At 33.5% G+C, this 21,826-nt stretch overlaps 1 protein-coding gene across 1 annotated transcript in view; it reads left to right on the top strand.

Moving 5' to 3' along the window:
- Positions 1-21,826, top strand: part of LOC149787280 (uncharacterized) — a 119,593-nt gene that overhangs the window by 61,033 nt on the left and 36,734 nt on the right. The window contains exons 3-5 of the mRNA XM_089977809.1: positions 16,677-16,745; positions 18,847-19,096; positions 20,158-20,342. Of these exons, the coding sequence (XP_089833935.1) occupies positions 16,677-16,745; positions 18,847-19,096; positions 20,158-20,342 (504 nt within the window). The remainder of the gene's footprint in view (positions 1-16,676; positions 16,746-18,846; positions 19,097-20,157; positions 20,343-21,826) is intronic.

Raw genomic sequence — 21,826 nt, 5'->3', positions numbered from 1 at the left:
TCAAAGTTGAAATTAAAGATAGCCAGCCTTTTAGCAATCAAAGTTGAAATTAAAGACAGTCAGCCTTTACCAATCAAAGATGAAATTAAAGATAGCCAGCCTTTTAGCAATCAAAGATGAAATTAAAGATAGCCAGCCTTTTAGCAATCAAAGTTGAAATTAAAGATAGCCAGCCTTTTAGCAATCAAAGATGAAATTAAAGATAGCCAGCCTTTTACCAATCAAAGATGAAATTAAAGATAGCCAGCCTTTTAGCAATCAAAGATGAAATTAAAGATAGCCAGCCTTTTAGCAATCAAAGTTGAAATTAAAGATAGCCAGCCTTTTAGCAATCAAAGATGAAATTAAAGACAGTCAGCCTTTACCAATCAAAGATGAAATTAAAGATAGCCAGCCTTTTAGCAATCAAAGTTGAAATTAAAGATAGCCAGCCTTTTAGCAATCAAAGTTGAAATGAAAGATAGCCAGCCTTTTAGCAATCAAAGATGAAATTAAAGACAGTCAGCCTTTACCAATCAAAGATGAAATTAAAGATAGCCAGCCTTTACCAATCAAAGATGAAATTAAAGATAGCCAGCCTTTTAGCAATCAAAGTTGAAATTAAAGATAGCCAGCCTTTTAGCAATCAAAGATGAAATTAAAGATAGCCAGCCTTTTAGCAATCAAAGTTGAAATTAAAGATAGCCAGCCTTTTAGCAATCAAAGATGAAATTAAAGATAGCCAGCCTTTTAGCAATCAAAGTTGAAATTAAAGATAGCCAGCCTTTTAGCAATCAAAGATGAAATTAAAGATAGCCAGCCTTTTAGCAATCAGAGTTGAAATTAAAGATAGCCAGCCTTTACCAATCAAAGATGAAATTAAAGATAGCCAGCCTTTTAGCAATCAAAGTTGAAATTAAAGATAGCCAGCCTTTTAGCAATCAAAGTTGAAATTAAAGATAGTCAGCCTTTACCAATCAAAGTTGAAATTAAAGATAGCCAGCCTTTTAGCAATCAAAGATGAAATTAAAGATAGCCAGCCTTTACCAATCAAAGATGAAATTAAAGATAGCCAGCCTTTTAGCAATCAAAGATGAAATTAAAGATAGCCAGCCTTTTAGCAATCAAAGTTGAAATTAAAGATAGCCAGCCTTTTAGCAATCAAAGATGAAATTAAAGATAGCCAGCCTTTTAGCAATCAAAGTTGAAATTAAAGATAGCCAGCCTTTTAGCAATCAAAGTTGAAATTAAAGATAGCCAGCCTTTTAGCAATCAAAGATGAAATTAAAGATAGCCAGCCTTTTAGCAATCAAAGTTGAAATTAAAGATAGCCAGCCTTTTAGCAATCAAAGTTGAAATTAAAGATAGCCAGCCTTTTAGCAATCAAAGTTGAAATTAAAGATAGCCAGCCTTTTAGCAATCAAAGATGAAATTAAAGACAGTCAGCCTTTACCAATCAAAGATGAAATTAAAGATAGCCAGCCTTTTAGCAATCAAAGATGAAATTAAAGATAGCCAGCCTTTTAGCAATCAAAGTTGAAATTAAAGATAGCCAGCCTTTTAGCAATCAAAGATGAAATTAAAGATAGCCAGCCTTTTAGCAATCAAAGTTGAAATTAAAGATAGCCAGCCTTTTAGCAATCAAAGATGAAATTAAAGATAGCCAGCCTTTTAGCAATCAAAGTTGAAATTAAAGATAGCCAGCCTTTTAGCAATCAAAGTTGAAATTAAAGATAGCCAGCCTTTTAGCAATCAAAGATGAAATTAAAGATAGCCAGCCTTTTAGCAATCAAAGTTGAAATTAAAGATAGCCAGCCTTTTAGCAATCAAAGTTGAAATTAAAGATAGCCAGCCTTTTAGCAATCAAAGTTGAAATTAAAGATAGCCAGCCTTTTAGCAATCAAAGATGAAATTAAAGACAGTCAGCCTTTACCAATCAAAGATGAAATTAAAGATAGCCAGCCTTTTAGCAATCAAAGATGAAATTAAAGATAGCCAGCCTTTTAGCAATCAAAGTTGAAATTAAAGATAGCCAGCCTTTTAGCAATCAAAGATGAAATTAAAGATAGCCAGCCTTTTAGCAATCAAAGTTGAAATTAAAGATAGCCAGCCTTTTAGCAATCAAAGATGAAATTAAAGATAGCCAGCCTTTTAGCAATCAAAGTTGAAATGAAAGATAGCCAGCCTTTTAGCAATCAAAGATGAAATTAAAGATAGCCAGCCTTTTAGCAATCAAAGATGAAATTAAAGATAGCCAGCCTTTTAGCAATCAAAGATGAAATTAAAGATAGCCAGCCTTTTAGCAATCAGAGTTGAAATTAAAGATAGCTAGCCTTTACCAATCAAAGATGAAATTAAAGATAGCCAGCCTTTTAGCAATCAAAGTTGAAATTAAAGATAGCCAGCCTTTTAGCAATCAAAGTTGAAATTAAAGATAGTCAGCCTTTACCAATCAAAGTTGAAATTAAAGATAGCCAGCCTTTTAGCAATCAAAGTTGAAATTAAAGATAGCCAGCCTTTTAGCAATCAAAGTTGAAATGAAAGATAGCCAGCCTTTTAGCAATCAAAGTTGAAATTAAGGATAGCCAGCCTTTATCAATCAAAGATGAAATGAAAGATAGCTAGCCTTTACCAATCAAAGTTGAAATTAAAGATAGTCAGCCTTCACCAATCAAAGTTGAAATTAAAGATAGTCAGCCTTTTACTAATCACAGTGGAAAGTGAAGAAAATCAGCCTGTAAAAGTTTGTAAAGATTAGAAATTCACCCAAAATAGTGCATTGTCTCGCTAGTATATGGGCGGGGATTATAATTTTACTTATAAACTGCATCGACGACGAGGGATGATTCAAAAGACTAACATTGTAAGACCAGCTGTCGGTAATCATTTCTGGAAAGTAGAAATCTAAGTTTTTTATTCATCTTTTTATGCACTATAGCCTGCCGCAAGAATTGCAACTACATCAAGACATTCGGTATTAACGAGTTAAATATGACATTACCAATTAATTATTATTTTACCAATTGAATATGACTTTACGAATTAAATATGACTATCTTGACATTTGTGACTACATCGAGACATTCGGTATTTACCAGTGAAATATAACTTTGCCAATTTAATATCATTTTACCAGACTTTATATTGCCGGTCGAGTCATACCAAAGACTTATAAAAATGGTACTAACAGCTGCCTCGCTTGGCGCTCAGCATTAAGAGGTTAGTATTAGGACTGGTCGGACTGGTGTTAGGATAATGTGACTGGGTGGGACATTATGTTACGTGTCTGCGGCATGATATCCCAGTGCTAGACATTACTATAAACTGTCACACTGCAGACATTGTAGCGATATGACTGAAAAATTGTTAAAGCTAAGTTAAAAATCCAAATCACACACACACACGCGCGCGCGACTTTACCAATTAAATATGACTTTATCAATTAAAGACTTTATCAATTAAATATGACCATCATGCCAGTTGTGACTGCATAAAGACATTGGTATTTACCAATTAAATATGACTTTACCAATTAAATATGACTTCACCAATTAAATATGACTTTACCAATTAAATATGACTTCACCAATTAAATATGACTTTACCAATGAAATATTACTTTACCAATTAAATATTACTTTACCGATCAAATATAACTGTACAAATTATATTTGACCATCATGTCAATTGTAACTGAATCAAGCCATTTGGTCTTTACAAATTAAATATCACTCTCTTGACAATTGTTGAATCCTTTGCAACCAAAGTGGAATACATGCAGCATCTCAACATGACCTATATAAGTCGATCACTAACACAACCGTTCACTGGTTGGAACAAGAATTATTTTAATAATATTGCAACAGTTCTAATTTAGCATACTCAGTTTGGAATTTGCATTGCATTTCGGTGACAAACAGATCCACTCAGCGTTTGGAATAGTTTATATAAATGTATCAATATATCGGGAATAGTTTATATAAATGTATCAATAAGTAGGGAATAGTTTATATAAATGTATGAATATGTAGGGAATAGTCTATATAAATATATCAATATGTAGGGAATAGTTTATATAAATGTATGAATATGTAGGGAATAGTTTATATAAATGTATGAATATGTAGGGAATAGTTTATATAAATGTATCAATATGTAGGGAATAGTTTATATAAATGTATCAATATGTATGGAATAGTTTATATAAATGTATCAATATGTAGGGAATAGTTTATATAAATGTATCAATATGTAGGGAATAGTTTATATAAATGCATGAATATGTAAGGAATAGTTTATATAAATGTATGAATATGTAGGGAATAGTCTATATAAATGTATGAATATGTAGGGAATAGTTTATATAAATGTATCAATATGTAGGGAATAGTTTATATAAATGTATCAATATGTAGGGAATAGTTTATATAAATGTATGAATATGTAGGGAATAGTTTATATAAATGTATGAATATGTAGGGAATAGTCTATATAAATGTATGAATATGTAGGGAATAGTTTATATAAATGTATCAATATGTAGGGAATAGTCTATATAAATGTATCAATATGTAGGGAATAGTTTATATAAATGTATGAATATGTAGGGAATAGTTTATATAAATGTATCAATATGTAGGGAATAGTTTATATAAATGTATCAATATGTAGGGAATAGTTTATATAAATGTATCAATATGTAGGGAATAGTCTATATAAATGTATCAGTATGTAAGGAATAGTTTATATAAATGTATCAATATGTAGCATTTTCCTGAAAGGCAGAGTTTGTTTGCATTTTTATTTCATCAACTGGTATTAGGATTTTATGTTTAATAATTTAATAAATAAATATAGATGATTTTACGTTCTGAAACTCGAATACATACATGTTATCGCTTAGTGCTCTGAATGTTACAACACTGAATGTGATTACCACATCCTTTAGAGAGTGATTTGTAACGATACAGTCATTATGTAATGGTATAATGATTTGTATGTTTGTATACGATACAGGTCATTATGTAATGGTATAATGATTTGTATGTTTGTATACGATACAGGTCATTATGTAATGGTATAATGATTTGTATGTTTGTATACGATACAGTCATTATGTAATGGTAGAATGCTTCGTATGTTTGTATAGGATACAGGGCATTATGTAATGGTAGAATGCTTCGTATGTTTGTATAGGATACAGGTCATAATGTAAATTTATAATGATTTGTATGTTTGTATACGATACAGGTTATTATGAAATGGTATAATGATTTATATGTTTGTATACGATACAGTCATTATGTAATGTTATAATGATTTATATGTTTGTGTACGATACAGGTTATTATGAAATGGCAGAATAATTTACAAAATGTTACCAATCAAGAGATGAATGCCAATGTTCTGAGAAATCAGGAGATGAATATCTATGATCTGATAAATCAAAAGGTAAAAATCAATGTTCTGATAAATCAACAGATCAATACCAATGTCCTGATAAATCAAGAGATCAATACCAATTTTCTGATAAATCAAGAGATCAATACCAATGTTCTGAGAAATCAAGAGATCAATACCAATTTTCTGAGAAATCAAGAGATCAATACCAAGTTCTGAGAAACCAAGATATCAATACCAATGTCCTGATAAATCAAGAGATCAATACCAATGTCCTGAGAAATCAAGAGATCAATACCAATGTCCTGATAAATCAATAGATCAATACCAATGTCCTGATAAATCAAGAAATCAATACCAATGTCCTGATCAATCAAGAGATCAATACAAATGCTCTGAGAAATCAAGAGATCAATACCATTGTTCTGATAAATCAAGAGACGAATATCATTGTTCTGAGAAATCAAGAACTTTTGGAAGTAGAGGCAGACTTAACGCTTGCCCTAGTTCATGTACGGGAATTAGTGAGCGCCTATGTATTGAGTTTTGGAGGAATAGTATCACAACTGGGAGTTTGCCTTTAAACACTATTTTGACGTCTTGTTTTCCAACTAGGACAAATGCTACCTGTTTAGGTGAACTTAGACCAATCCACTTTACGATTAGCTTTTGTCATGTAAACATTGCTAATGATCCACTGAGTATTTCAGAACAATAAAATAAGAAAATACGTGCATACCCTTAACCTAGTCTCATAGTGGCTTACTGTCGAAAAATCCCTTCATAATTCCTTAATGTTGGAATCAAGGGCCGATCTTTGATCATCACAGACCTATTACAGACATTTCCTTCATCCTTCTTCAATACTGTTCAATTCATTTTTCCGCAGACCCAACAACGGGGGGGGGGTATTTGTCCTTGACCTTTAACTTAAGATCGAAGTATATTTTAATCTCTAAGCATTATAAAATGTATTTTACATCATAACTGGATCATAATCCTCTTAAGATTAAGATATGCCATCAGACATGTATATTATCTGAGGCTTTTTGAAACCTTTGACATACTAAGTTTTATCATGAGCAGTTAGCTCAGGCAACTGCTGGAGTCATTGCATTTACAAGCAAACTTAAGTACGAAAATAGGAATCACGATCTCTCAGTATTCAAACCAAAATTTTGAAAGACCAATTTTGATATGTATGTATATCTGTCGCAACGTTTTACGGTACATCAACCAGTAATGTCTACATCTCGCCAACTAAATATTAAAAAAAAAAAATCGAAAACTATTAAATGTAATTGCACAAATATGTAGGCAGATAAACGCTTCCAGATCAGAAACTATATCAAATGTAAAGATGTTAAAATTCTGTAAAATGAACTTTTCATTTGTCTCACAATATGTTGCTATATATATATATATATATATATATATATATATATATATATATATATATATATATATATATATAGTTTTGGAAGCAAACCTCATAGAATTTTCAGCGGCAGTTACTAAGTGGTACTAAGTGGGGTTTTATCGTGTCAGTGAGAAGACGTTAGCACGATTGATAGATGATGATAGTGTGATAAATGCACATTGCTAACAGATACTTAAGGCATGCTCCAGAACGTCCACGTCACTTGGATGAAAAATTGTATAACAAGCTATCAGTCCATAGTACATATCACTTCTCCTACCTTAAAATATACATTTAATGAGGTGCATTTATCAGCACGTAGTAAAGACTTTTTAGATTTGCATACAAAATATGATAATATTACCAGACTAATGACTGTAAAACTAAATATACCGAAAATCTAAACACAATGTTATTCCCACACTCTGGAAAAAGAGTGTATTTGGCGCATACTTGTGATATACGTCATGGACACGTGTCAAAATATGAATGTGCATTACATGAAACAATCACTGCATAGTCATTCCAATAGGTTACTATATGCCGCTATCGAACATCACTTCATTTGTCTGTCTCAAATATCACGTGATTTTTTGGGGGTCTCACTTTAAAGATCTTTAAAGCAAGCGCTGCTAGATTTGATTTTTTCCCCTTATTTTTGGAAGCAAACATCGTTCGTAAATTACCCTATCATTATATAGCAATACTTCAATCATGGATGTACATGTCGGAAACGCCATAAATATCATGTAGCAATTTGTCACGATGATACGGAATTCATAGCCCATACAAACTTGTTAAACACCTGGGTTGCGTTATTTCTCAACAACTTTTCTTAGCTCTGTATAAGAAACGCTAGGATGCGTCAAGAACTCTAGGACTGGAATGATGCATCGTTTCCGTTTCCATTAGATCCATTTAGGTTCAACAACCTCCTTCCTGCTTTATGCAGCAACACTTAAATTCCTATAAAGAGAGTCACTCTTCAGTCACGTGTGTCAATATAGCTCGTTATATTACATGTGTATCAATAAGAAATAGCTTTCTCGGCCACGATTCAATCAATCATACATTTGATTTTCTTGCTTTAGGAAATTCCTCTTGTTGCTTTTCTTTTAACATGTGATGCTTTGACAATTTGACATGACTGCTAAAATAGTCTATATAACTTCAGAGTAGTTGGTGCCTGCGGACGTTTTGTGTCCTATTCATGCAAGGCATTAAATCATTGAGAAATTGCAGCTATTTGGCATAGACGGAAAGAAATTGTTGTAATTTGGCCTGGAGGGAAAGAAATTGTTACATATTCTCTCTCACAAAGAATATTGAAAATGCACGAGCCATACCGGAGGGGGGGGGGGGATGATTACAGTAGTATTTGAGTTCATGTTCAATACACGAGCCATGCCGGGGTGGGGTGGGGTTAAGTGATTACGGTGGTATGGCTTTCATGGAACTCTCATTTGTTGAATACACAGCCGTGATGGGGGGAGGGGGGTAAATGATTACGGTGGCATTGCTTTCATGGAACTCTCATTTGTTGAATACACAGCCGTGACCGGGGGGGGGGGGGTAAATGATTACGGTGGTATGGCTGACATGGAACTCTCATTTGTTGAATACACAGCCGAGACGGGGGTGGGGGAGGGCATTAGACAGTCTACTGAGTACACTCTTTCTTTCTCCTTATCCCTCTCCCCTCTGTACGACTCGATTGAGTATAATCAGATTTGGAATTATGAGTGCCCTTCAAGACCAGTGAATTCCAATTTCATTCCTTTTTCCTTTTTTCCATAGCCTGATATCTGCTATTAAAATGTGATTAAATACACACACACACACACACACACACACACACACATATATATATATATATATATATATATATATATATATATATATATATATATATATATATATATATATATATATATATATATATATATATATGTGTGTGTGTGTGTGTGTGTGTGTGTACGGGTATAGCGTAAATAAGTCGTCTTAACAAATATAAGAATGACTTGAACCGTTACATAACGCACTTACATCATTATAAAAAGTCCACACAGAAAATAAATACTAGATGTTAAGTACATTTGGTAATGGTTAGAGAGTGTAAATATAAAAGTCACACGCCAGTTTTCCGCCAGATTATCATGCCTTATCTATCTTGAAATTAATCAGGTCAACTAGAGTTCACAATGGCATCCCCAGATTAACACATTTGTAAAGAGTTGGAACGATACGTTTTATGTGTAAATACTTTTATAATGAACATTGTAGAGTTGATATTATTACAAAATACCGTAAACCTGGTCCCTTGAGTTGATATTATTACAAAATACCGTAAACCTGGTCCCTTGAGTTGATATTATTACAAAATAACTTAAACCTGGTCCCTTGAGTTGATATTATTACAAAATACCGTAAACCTGGCCCCTTGAGTTGATATTATTACAAAATACCGTAAACATGGTCCCAGGAGTTGATATTATTACAAAATACCGTAAACCTGGTCCATTGAGTTGATACTATTACAAAATACCGTAAACCTGATCCCTTGCTACTCCATGTCATTCATCTTTCATTATCTGTTTGTTTTTGCGTGCTTGCTTTTTGTTTCGATAGATTGATGTGTTAGAATTGGGGTTAGGATTAATAATTCTAAATGCGAACGTTTGTAAACTCTCCAGGTAGATAACGCGGTGAAAGTTTGTACACTCTCGCAAACAACGCTGTGAACGTTTGTACACTCTCCTGGCAAACAACGCTGTGACAGTTTGTACACTTTCCTGGTAGACAACGCAGACAACGCTATGACAGTTTGTACACTCTCCTGGCAAACAACGCTGTGACATTTTGTACACTCTCCTGGCAAGCAACGCTGTGACAGTTTGTACACTCTCTTGGCGGACAACGCTATGACATTTTGTACACTCCCCTGGCAGACAACTCTGTGACAGTTTGTACACTCTTCTGGCAGACAACGCTATGACAGTTTGTACACTCTCCTGGCAGACAACTCTGTGACAGTTTGTACACTCTCCTGGCCGACAACGCTGTGATAGTTTGTACACTCTCCTGGCAGACAACTCTGTGACAGTTTGTACACTCTCCTGGCCGACAACGCTGTGACAGTTTGTACACTCTCTTGGCAGACTACGCTGTGACATTTTGTACACTCTCATGGCAAACAACGCTGTAACAATTTGTACACTCTCCTGGCAGACAACGCTATGACAGTTTGTACACTCTCCTGGCGGACAACGCTGTGACAGTTTGTACACTCTCCTGGCAGACAACGCTGTGACAGTTTGTACATCCTCCTGAAAGACAACGTTGCAATACGCGAGACAATACACCAATATAATCATCGCACTAAATACTCGCAAAATTAATTATAAGCAATACAATTTAAAAAATAGCTTCTAATAAAATGTGTTGCGCACGATACATTTTTGAGTTTCCATTTAACAACTTCAACATATTTTAACAAGGATGAAAAATTATTTATTTCTTACACAGCTTATCATAAGATGGCAAGGAATTAAGAGTTGCTTGCCTTTGTGCTATGGTGATGTCCGGTCAATGGTCTGCAGTTGCTTGCCTTTGTTCTATGGTGATGTCCAGTCAATGATCTGAAGAACCACTTGCCTTTGTTCTATGGCGATGCCCAGTCAATGGTCTGAACAGTTGCTTGCCTTTGTGCTATGGTGATGTCCAGTCAATGGTCTGCAGTGCTTAAACAAATGAAACGAAACTTTTTGGACGATAAAACCAAGAAAATGGAAACATTTTAACACAATAAAAAGTATCTGGATAAAAAAAAAATTCGTGTGAAAGACTTTTTACTCTTATTTTTCCACTTTGTATACGTGCATAAAACGTACATTTTTCCTTTTGCAGTTTTTTTAATCTTTATCTCAGCAATTTGCGTGGAATACAAAGCGAAAACTTTAAAGATACTTACAGTATTGTGAATTACCAAATAATCATAAATGTTTTATCAGAAGTACCCAGGTATAGAATGTATCAACTGAATTCCAATAATCTTAATCTTGAATGCCCGGATTTACCTAATGGCATAATGCAGAATATCCTTGAATGAGTGCTTACCAATCCCAAACAAGTGTTTTAGTTCAAAACGTCAGTGAGCAATATGTAATTCCAATGAATAATTTAAGTCAATAATTCCTCTCAAATTATATCTGAACAAAACTGCAAATTTTAATTGAAGATTCCGAAAGACTAATATTAAGCTGGAAAGCGTTACGGATCACTGCCATCTCACCTCTGTCTGCGTGGGTTCGAGTCTCGGATTCGGCTAATATGAGTATGTGAGAAAGCTTGCCAGTAGCTTCTCGTGGGTCGGTGGTTCTTTCCGGGTTTTTTTTCGGGTTCTTCCTCCAGCATTAATACTGGCCGCCATGTATGGCCTATCGTGTGCTGAAAAATGGCGTTAAACCCAACAACAACAACAACAACTACAACTATATATATATATATATATATATATATATATATATATATATATATATATATATATATATATATATATATATATATATATATATATATATATATATATATATATATATATATATATATAAAGTTACAGAGTACACGTACATATATTAAATTGAAAACCAACCTTTTGATGTCACGGTCTCCAATAACACTCTGGACAGTGAAAGTGATAATAAAGTGCCTTCAAGTTATTTGTTAATATAAATAAAGAATTTAAAAAAAATCCGTTTTGATGTGAAGATTATTCAAAGCATGTCTGCACACAGACTTATTTTAATAATTAAAATTTAATAGACGCTTTCTCTTTGAATACGTACATTTTGATTGTTTGATAAACAAGCAGATTGAATTGGGAGAGCAAGCCAACCTGCGAAGTCAGTTAAGATACAAACCAGATATTAGTGCCATACCTTGGGTTGAGAGCTAGTGATGGGGATAGTTTAATTCCAAATTGCTCGACGTGCGCCTTCCATTAATATTTCACTCTCCATTAATTTTACATCTCACGCTAATTAAGTCTGACATATTTTTGCTGCAAAAAAATCCCTTTCTTGGATAGGCACGAAACTAATTAGGCATCTAAAAGAGTTAATTGTAATGCATATATTTAGATATTAGAAGTTCGTTGAAGTTCCATTTTTTTTTTTTGTCTGACGTACACGATATCACTAATATGTTGCAGTACATTGTTTCTGTAATTTTTCTTCTCCCTACCCGAGTTACACAAGCTTATGTGTAGTTAATTTTTTAGGGGGTAACGAAAACAATCCTGGTTCGAAAAAATCCTAACCCCCTCTGACAATGGATGGTCGGTGTCTGATAGGAAAGGCACTAGAGCCTTTGTGTATTCGTTATGGACTTGTATGAGTGGTCACTAAAATATCTTGCAACAATTCAAACTTGTATATTCGTTATGGACTTGTATGGGTGGTCAATAAAATACTTTACAAGAATTCACACACGTGATTACCATCATATTGTCCTTATTTTACACGCAAAGTGACCAATACCCAAATGGCGACTCTGAGGAAACTGCATTTTATAGGCATGTCCAAGAGGTCCAATTTTGAACTAAAGATTCATCAAGCATAAACGTCAAAATGTAATTGTTAGTCAATAAGGATAGGTTGCAGATCTTGCATTTAAAAATCAACAACAAAAAACACAATTATTAAAAATTATTTTGTCGTTATGTTCCGGTTTAGACAGGACATCCTTCAATAAAATCATGCCATATAATAACAGCTAATGGAAATACAATTTGGAAGCAAAAATGCGGCAATTTCTAAAAGCATAGTTGATTGTAAAGCCAGTTTGTCAGAAAACGCAGGCAATTAATAACAACTGGAATTATTAAGTAGCTGGAATTCTCGGCAATGAAGAATTCATTTCTAGTGGCATTCCGGTTTCAGACAAAATCTGTGTTTAAGAAACAATAGAAATTGTTTGATAGATGATAGAACAATAGGTGAGGTTTTTTCGAATTATTTTGAAACGTGTTCATGATAGGCATTTCAGCAAATAAATCATTGCTGACTTATCTTATTTTTGGTATCAAAGTCAAAATTATGTTGTAAATAAGCTGTCAGATATCAGCATTCAAAACATATTTACTGTGGCGATGGATGTGTTAGAGCATGTGTTGAAACATTTACAGCGCTCGTGCAAGTGATGGAACTCTAATTACATCGCTCACCCAGGTGATGGAACTCTGAATGTGAATGCAGGCTTAGAAAGAAGCACTACACTCCTGGATCAAAGCACTTCTGTTAGACATGTGCCTTGAAGGCAATCACCTGGAAACAATTGCCTCATTAAGCTAGACTCCAACTAGACGTATAGTGCTTTAACCAGGAACAATATATATTGCTTATTAATTGACTACAATTTCTATGGGGTTAAAGGGTGCAATTAGATAGATACGAGCCTGCTTCCTTTAAAAATGAACCAAGTCACGTACTATTGTCATTGGCTACGAAATATTTTTTAAACCAGGTCATCAGCTGTGCAAATAATGTATTATATACATCTTGCAAGAGTGTGCAATTCTTGGAATAACGAATAGCTTACATTTTGTGTATTATATACATCTTGCAAAAGTGTGCAATTCTTGAATAGCGAATAGTTTACCCTTTGTGCAGAGGTTGTTTTTTCTTCGTTTTACAAGGACAATATCAGATAGAATTGTTTCCATCAATAATTATTCTGAAATGTTTAGTGTAAGTTATTTATCAAAAACCTTTGTATAATTGAGTTTCAGCTAGTTTATAAAATATGAAATCTCTTCTGATTGTATTACTAAAAATCCGTCTAACATAGACACTACTTGCTCCAAGTAGAACGGGCTTTTATAAGGTTGGAATTTTTCAGCAATTAAGATTTCATTTTGAAGCGGCTTTGGTGTAAATACGTTATCGCCCATCTATTTCCAAACATGGATAGTTAGATGGTTGTATCATTCCACAAGAAAGATCTAGTGTTGACTCCGTGGCTCGCTACGGCAATTGCACACACTTTGCATTATACAAAATTCATATACCACCAGGAAATTTCGAGTTAATTTCATGACCTGCCATGGTAAATTCCCATTCTTTTGATTATACAAAATGTCTATATTTGCATCGTACCACCAGGAAATTCTGAGTTAATTCCAGAACCTGCCACGGCAAACCCACAGTCTTTGCATTATACAAAATTCCTATATTTGCATCGTACCACCAGGAAATTTCGAGGTAATTCCATGACATGCCATGGTAAATCCCCATTCTTTGCATTATACAGATTTGATATATTTGCATTGTACCACCAGGAAATTCCAATTTAATTCCATTATTTGCAATAGTAAATCACTATTCTTTACATTATACAAAATGTATAGGCTATATTTGCATCGTACCACCAGACAAATTCTGAGTTAATTCCATGTCCTGCCACGGCAAACCCCCAGTCTTTGCATTGTACAAAATTTATTTATTTGCATCGTACCACCAGGAAATTTCAAGTTAATTCCATGACCTTCCATGGTAAATCCCCATCCTTTGGATTAAACAAAATGTATATTTTTACATCGTAGCACCAGAATAATTTCGAGCTAATTCCATGACTGCCACGCCAACCCCCCAACCCCCAAGTCTTTGCTTTATATAATATCATCGCTTCCATAAGCATTTTACCCACTTTGTTCACCACTTCATCGTGATCATCGACACTCATCGAACGAAACAAGGAAACTACATAGTTAAATCAATATATCTGGGTGTTGATTTTGTAATCGCTGTTTGTAACGTTTGTTCGTGCTTAATGTTGATCCGTGTTTATGTGATACAATGATGCGTTGGACTGGGATATTTCACTGCCTGCGGTATGGTTTCCTGCTTGTTTAGAGTGATGTATTTGCTGTAGATTGCTGAAAAAAAAAAAAACACGATTAGCTACAAAATAAAGATGCTAATATTAATCGCAAGTGTTATTCTTGCTCATTTTCATGGTTGGTAGAAATCTTTCAGTTTTTACTGCCTGGCTTTACAAGATCTTTTATTTTAACTCTGTGAGCATATGTGTTAGGGTGAGGATATGCATATACAGCAAAAAGCGTCTTCAAGATTGTGGTAGGGTGAGCATATGCAAATACAGCAAAAAGCGTCTTCAAGATTGTGGTAGGGTGAGCATATGCAAATACAGCAAAAAGCGTCATCCAGATTGTGGTAGGGTGAGAATAAGATATACAGCAAAAAGCGTCTTCAAGATTGTGGTAGGGTGAATATGTGTATATACAGCAAAAAGCGTCGTCCAGATTTATAATGGTGAGGATATGTAAATACAGCGAAAAGCGTCGTCCATATTGTGTTAGGGTGAGGATGTGTATATACAGCAAAAAGCGTCGTCCAGATTGTATAATGGTGAGGATATGCAAATACAGCAAAAAGCGTCGTCCATATTGTGTTAGGGTGAGGACGTGTATAAACAGCAAAAAGCGTCGACACCAAGATCTTTTTTATTTTGCGGTCTTTCATTAAAGTAATTTATTGTCTTTGACACCAGACCTTTTTTGAGGTCTTTCGTTAAGATAATCCATTTTCTTTGATGACTTTCAAGTGAACAAGCTTTTTTATCAGATTTATTAGGATCAAATAACTTGCTTCCTGACCGTCTGACATCGCTCTTCCAATAATTATTCCAGCTGCAGCCTTTTTGTTACATTTGTCCATAACATATTTTAATACTCCTGCCAAATTTTACAACTCTCACTGACCAGCTTATATGATTGACAATCTAAATTCTAAAATACTGTCTTCTTTTTAGCATATTCGTTTTACTTTAAGGCTGTAAAGATTATTTAGTCCATTAACACATCTACACAGAAGTCCATTAACACAACTACACAGAAGTCCAATGACACAGATACACAGAAATCCATTAATACATATACACAGTTCATTAAAATATTAGGTAGATTTACTACATGGTCGTTAATGAATTATCATTGCAATCTCTCTCTCTCTCTCTGTGTCTCGCGCGCGCGCGCACACACACACACACACACACACACTTCCACACCCACACACACACTTATCGAATTATTATTATTTTATTTTCTTCATTCCACGCATATTGCCTCTTGGTGATCTACTTATTATAATTGTAAGGGAGATAACCCTTGATAATGTTGACAAAAACTTAGGATCCAATCCATTGCCATTTTCTAAAAGAGGAGGGAATAATTTCCCAAGGCCATTATGTAAAACCGGATGCAATAATGTCCCATTGCCATTTTGTAAAACAGGATGAAATAATTTCCCATGACCATTTTATAAAACAGGATGGAATAATGTCCATATGCTGTTTTGTAAAAAAAAAAAAAGACAATAATTTTTCAAATCTGTATTAATATCAGAACTGAAGTTCGACTATCAAGTGAGAAAGATATTATTCTATACAGAAAATTAGCTGTTTGGAAATAATTTTTGTAAATATGCATAATTTTAGTGATAATTAGGAAAACTTACAATCAGTTGAGATAGTTAATTTATCTTCCAGCTACAAACTGAAACAAAAGGTAATATATGCACAATTATATATGTCAACAAAAGACAGTAAAAACTCCATTTCATCAGTGTCTTTACAAGATAAAACTCTAAATTACTGCAACTAACTGGGGTTTATCTCAGTGCATGCCAACTCTTGTTTGCTTAGCTACATAACATTGTTTAACAAGGGTAGGTTTCATCCCAGGTAAGAAATTCAAGATTCTGTTAAAAATGCTGATTAGATAGATAGATAGATAGATAGATGGCATGCCTAGCTTAACAATAAAGTAAGCATCATACAAAAATCTATCTTGTAATTGCAGGATGCATAGTCCTTTTTATTGCTGTAATACGAGAATACATTTTGGCGATAGAAAACGGAATCGATAGAGGTAAGTTACTTTCTTTAATTCAGTCAAGTTATTGTCTCATTTTGTATTGTCATTGTGGAAGCGAAGTGTGTTTCTCAAACGTTCTTTGTTTTAGCTTTGCATCGTTCACACTGGAAGCGAAGGGTGTTTCCCAAATGTCCTTTGTTTTAGCTTGCATCGTTCACACTGGAAGCGAAGGATGTTTCCCAAAGGTCCTTTACTTTAGTTTTGCATCGTTCGCACTGGAAGCGAAGGGTGTTTCCAAAAGATTCTTTGCTTTAGCTTTGCATCGTCCACACTGGAAGCGAAGGGTGTTTCCCAAAATGTATTAGTATTAGCTTTGCATCGTTCACACTGGAAGCGAAGGGTGTTTCCCAAAGGTCCTTTGTTTTAGCTTGCATCGTTCACACTGGAAGCGAAGGATGTTTCCCAAAGATCCTTTATTTTAGTTTTGCATCGTTCGCACTGGAAGCGAAGCGTGTTTCCAAAAGGTTCTTTGTTTTAATTTTGCATCGTTCGCACTGGAAGCAAAGGGTGTTTCCAAAAGATTCTTTGTTTTAGCTTTGCATCGTCCACACTGGAAGCGAAAGATGTTTCCCAAACGTCCTTTATTTTAGTTTTGCATCGTTCGCACTGGAAGCGAAGCGTGTTTCCAAAAGGTTCTTTGTTTTAGTTTTGCATCGTTCGCACTGGAAGCGAAGGGTGTTTCCCAAATTTTCTTTGTTTTAGTTTTGCATCGTTCACACTGGAAGCGAAGGTTGTTTTCCAAATGTTCTTTGTTGTTAGCTTTGCATCGTTCGCACTGGAGTTTGCTTTAACATCACACAGGAATTATGCGAAGTTAATAAATATGTCGCAATATACATGCTTTTTTAATTATATATATATATATATATATATATATATATATATATATATATATATATATATATATATATATATATATATATATATATATATATATATATATAAAACTGTTTAATATAGTATACATGTCATTATACTGAGATAAATCTGTCATTTATTCAATTAAAATAACATGTATGATATATGGATCAAGAGGACATACAAAATACGGAATCATTATTTCCTTGGATGACTGTAGAATCAACAATTACATAAAATATATCACTTAGATCTATATAGTAATTGTGTTTTTGTTGTGATACAAAATCAAAAGAAATTCGGAATAATCAACACTCAGCTGTTAATGGTTCTTGCTGTCAAGTATTTCACACATTACGATTGTAATGAAAGTAGATAAATATTTTGGGATCTTTTCGTAGGAGTTACGAATAAATATATAACGTAATTCATCGACAGTGTCACCAAATTACTCACTGAATATAGTATGTTGTTCCCTAGTATAATCAGCCAGTATAATCAGCCGTCTTCCTAACTGGACTGGAAGTCTATGATTTCTAATTGTTTAATGTAGTTGAATATTATCTATACTTAATTGTAATTAAAAAGTATTGAAGTCTAATTTGTCCTTGGCCTTCCTTTAGATAAAACCACTTGATGAAGCAATTTGATTGCATAATCACTTTTGAAAATAAGTATCCTTTAATGTTCTTCCATTTAATCGCCCGGAGCTATGAAATGACTGAAAATTGCATACATCTGAAATACCATATTCATCTAAGAGATATCTAAAAACAATTTCCTGACTTTCAAATCATGTCTTTATAAGTTCTTCCCAATATGAAATAATTATTTTTATATCTACCAGTAAAAGATACTTACCTACTTCTCTCGCAAATCATAAATGTTGAAACTGAGCGCTTCATAGTCAAGATACATCGGGACAAAAATGTAACTTGAATATTTTCTACTGCATCCCTCTTTATCCTATCTTCATATTTCACGATAAAAAAGCAATAATGGTTTTGCTATTTTGTCAAACAGGTCATTTCTTACATTTGTGTCAGAGTTGAAACTGCCAGCTCAGTTCCGAGTTTATTATGAATTCAATCAATTTATATGACACTTTACATGTGTTTCGATGACCAACTTCCAAAGACAAGGCTACGTCTTTTGATTTTCTCCCCCACCCCTCAAAACCAATGACTAGAGCTTATGATTTTCATGATTCTTTTAAAAACACTTTTTTTTATGTTAGGTAACACGTACTGTATACAGGGGCACTATGATCCAATTAGAGTAGAGAAAGGTGATTACGGTTCCATATCTTCCTTTGGTTTCCCTGGTAACTACACTTCCGACAAATACCATGGACAGTTGTGCAATGTTGAGATCCAAGCGTGCAGCACGTGCAGACTCCGATTGATATTGAAACATCTGGACTTTCCTTCGTGTGAGAGGCAGGACACCATGGTGAAGAAACGAATAAGAAGCGTGTGTATTCCTGGGTAAGAACATGACAATTAGGTCGACTAATCTCTGTTGTTGTTCGTTATATATATATATATATATATATATATATATATATATATATATATATATATATATATATATATATATATATATATATATATATATATATATATATTAAAAGCTGTATCATAATTTAAACACTGCTTCATAAATCAGAGTAACTGTTCTTTGCAAGTAATTCCACTTAGACAAGTGTCACAGTTTTATTTCTTTGTACCTTGAAGGTAAATATTTGCCTTATTTTCAAATGCATTATATTGCAAAAGAAGGATTAATATTTGGCAAGACGAAATATCCAGAAGTTTATGGATGATATTATTGTGCATTCTTCACACAATATAATATTTTCAGATTTGTCACCACATCTTCATCTGTGTGTAATCTATACAAGTTTCACCAGTTATTTGCATTATTTGATTCGTCAGGAAATGTATGGATAAGAAAACAAGTACTCTTAGCTAAATATTATGTTCATTTACGACATTTTTGCAACTTGTAAGGAATGCTTCTAAGCACTAGCTGTGTTTGTACTATATTCGGCGTTACAATACCAATTCGAAACCAGTCTGGCTGCGTTTGTACTATGTTCGGCGTTACAATACCAATTCGAAACCAGTCTGGCTGCGTTTGTACTATGTTCGGCGTTACAATACCTATTCGAAACCAGTCTAAGAATGTATTCTTATTTCGGAGTATTTATTGACCCATTTTATTTCACCGAATATAAGTCACAAATCTGTCAGAAACGTAGAACATCAAAGAAGAACAAAATGAATCGCCTTTCCCTTTAAATCTTCATAATGTGAGCCTCCCACATCGATTATGAAATACTTTTCACCAGTAGTTTTCAAATTAAGCAATCTAAAACAGAGTAAACTACTATATATATATATATATATATATATATATATATATATATATATATATATATATATATATATATATATATATATATATATATATATATATATATATATAGATGCCAATAGAAAAAGGTGCTGACTTGGTTTCTTGATCCCTCTTTTCTTTATTCCAGTTGTGATCATTTACGAATATTTGAAGCAGACCAGCCATATCATAGCACAACACAAAAGAATTACTTTGCAGAAGAGAGTGGGTTTATATATGAATCCATATCAGCCCGTCTCGTCATACTCCACTGCATGTCTAATGGCACGTATACCACAGGCAAAATGTTCAAAGTCTTATACGAGGTAATTGGTACGTGTAGCAACTGTTCCTAGTTTATGTCATGTCTTAGATGCATATAAAATTTGTCTGCAAAATAGTTGCAGTAGATTATTTAACTTTTTTATAGTGTGGTATTTTTTCTTTTTTATTTCTTGTCTTACTGTCGCCGTTTAGTGTCAACGGTTTGGTCTAGAATTCATTTAATTGAACTAATACATTTCCATACAACACAGTTGATTGGACACGTACAGTCACAGAAATTCACACCTTTTAAAAGGAAAGTAAAAATGTTGAAGGGGATCTTATAGGATCAATAAAGTAACAGTTGCAAATTTCATGTCATTATTATTAGAAGCTTGAGAGATCGTTGATTTCGTGTCATTATTATTAGAAATTTGAGAGATCGTAGATTTTTATTAATAGAAGCTTAGAGATTGTTGATTGCCATTATTACTAGAAGGTAAGAAATAGTTGTTTTCAAACTTTCGAGGAAATTCAGAGTCTGAGCCTTCAGAATTTATGAATTCAGAGCTTGATGAATCGATTCATATAGGACCAAAAATGCTTTTTTTTATGAGCTGATCTAGATTTGATGTAAAGTTACAGTTTTATATGAATAGATCCAGATAGGACTTAAAAGGTACTGCTTTATATGAATAGATCCAGACAGAACGTAAAGGTACTGTTTTATATGAATAGATCCAGATAGAACGTAAAGGTACAGTTTTATATGAAAAGATCCAGATAGGACTTAAAAGGTACTGTTTTATATGAATAGATCCAGATAGGACATTAAAAGGTACTGTTTTATATGAAAAGATCCAGATAGGACTTAAAAGGCACATTTTTATATGAATAGATCCAGATAGAACGTAAAGGTACTGTTTTATTTTAATAGATCCAGATAGGACTTAAAAGGCACAGTTTTATATGAATAGATCCAGATAGAACGTAAAGGTACAGTTTTATATGAAAAGATCCAGATAGGACTTAAAAGGTACTGTTTTATATGAATAGATCCATATAGGACATTAAAAGGTACTGTTTTATATGAAAAGATCCAGATAGGACTTAAAAGGCACATTTTTATATGAATAGATCCAGATAGAACGTAAAGGTACTGTTTTATTTTAATAGATCCAGATAGGACTTAAAAGGCACAGTTTTATATGAATAGATCCAGATAGAACGTAAAGGTACAGTTTTATATGAAAAGATCTAGATAGAACTTAAAAGACACAGTTTTATATGAATAGATCCAGATAGGACTTTAAAAGGTACTGTTTTATATGAATAGATGCAGAGAGAACGTAAAGGTACAGTTTTATAAAACTATCCAGTTAGGACGTAAATGTGACAGGTTTATATGAACAAATCCAGATAGGACTTAAAAGGCACAGTTTTAAAAATCAATCCAGATAGAACGTAAAGGTACAGTTTTATATGAATAGATCCAGATAGAACTTAAAAGGCACAGTTTTATATGAAAAGATCCAGATAGAACTTAAAAGGCA

The sequence above is a fragment of the Sinohyriopsis cumingii genome, chromosome 12, assembly GCF_028554795.1.
Source record: "Sinohyriopsis cumingii isolate HCF-2022 chromosome 12, ASM2855479v2, whole genome shotgun sequence".
In the NCBI taxonomy this organism is placed as follows: domain Eukaryota; kingdom Metazoa; phylum Mollusca; class Bivalvia; order Unionida; family Unionidae; genus Sinohyriopsis; species Sinohyriopsis cumingii.
This window is presented reverse-complemented; position numbering and strand designations above follow the sequence as displayed.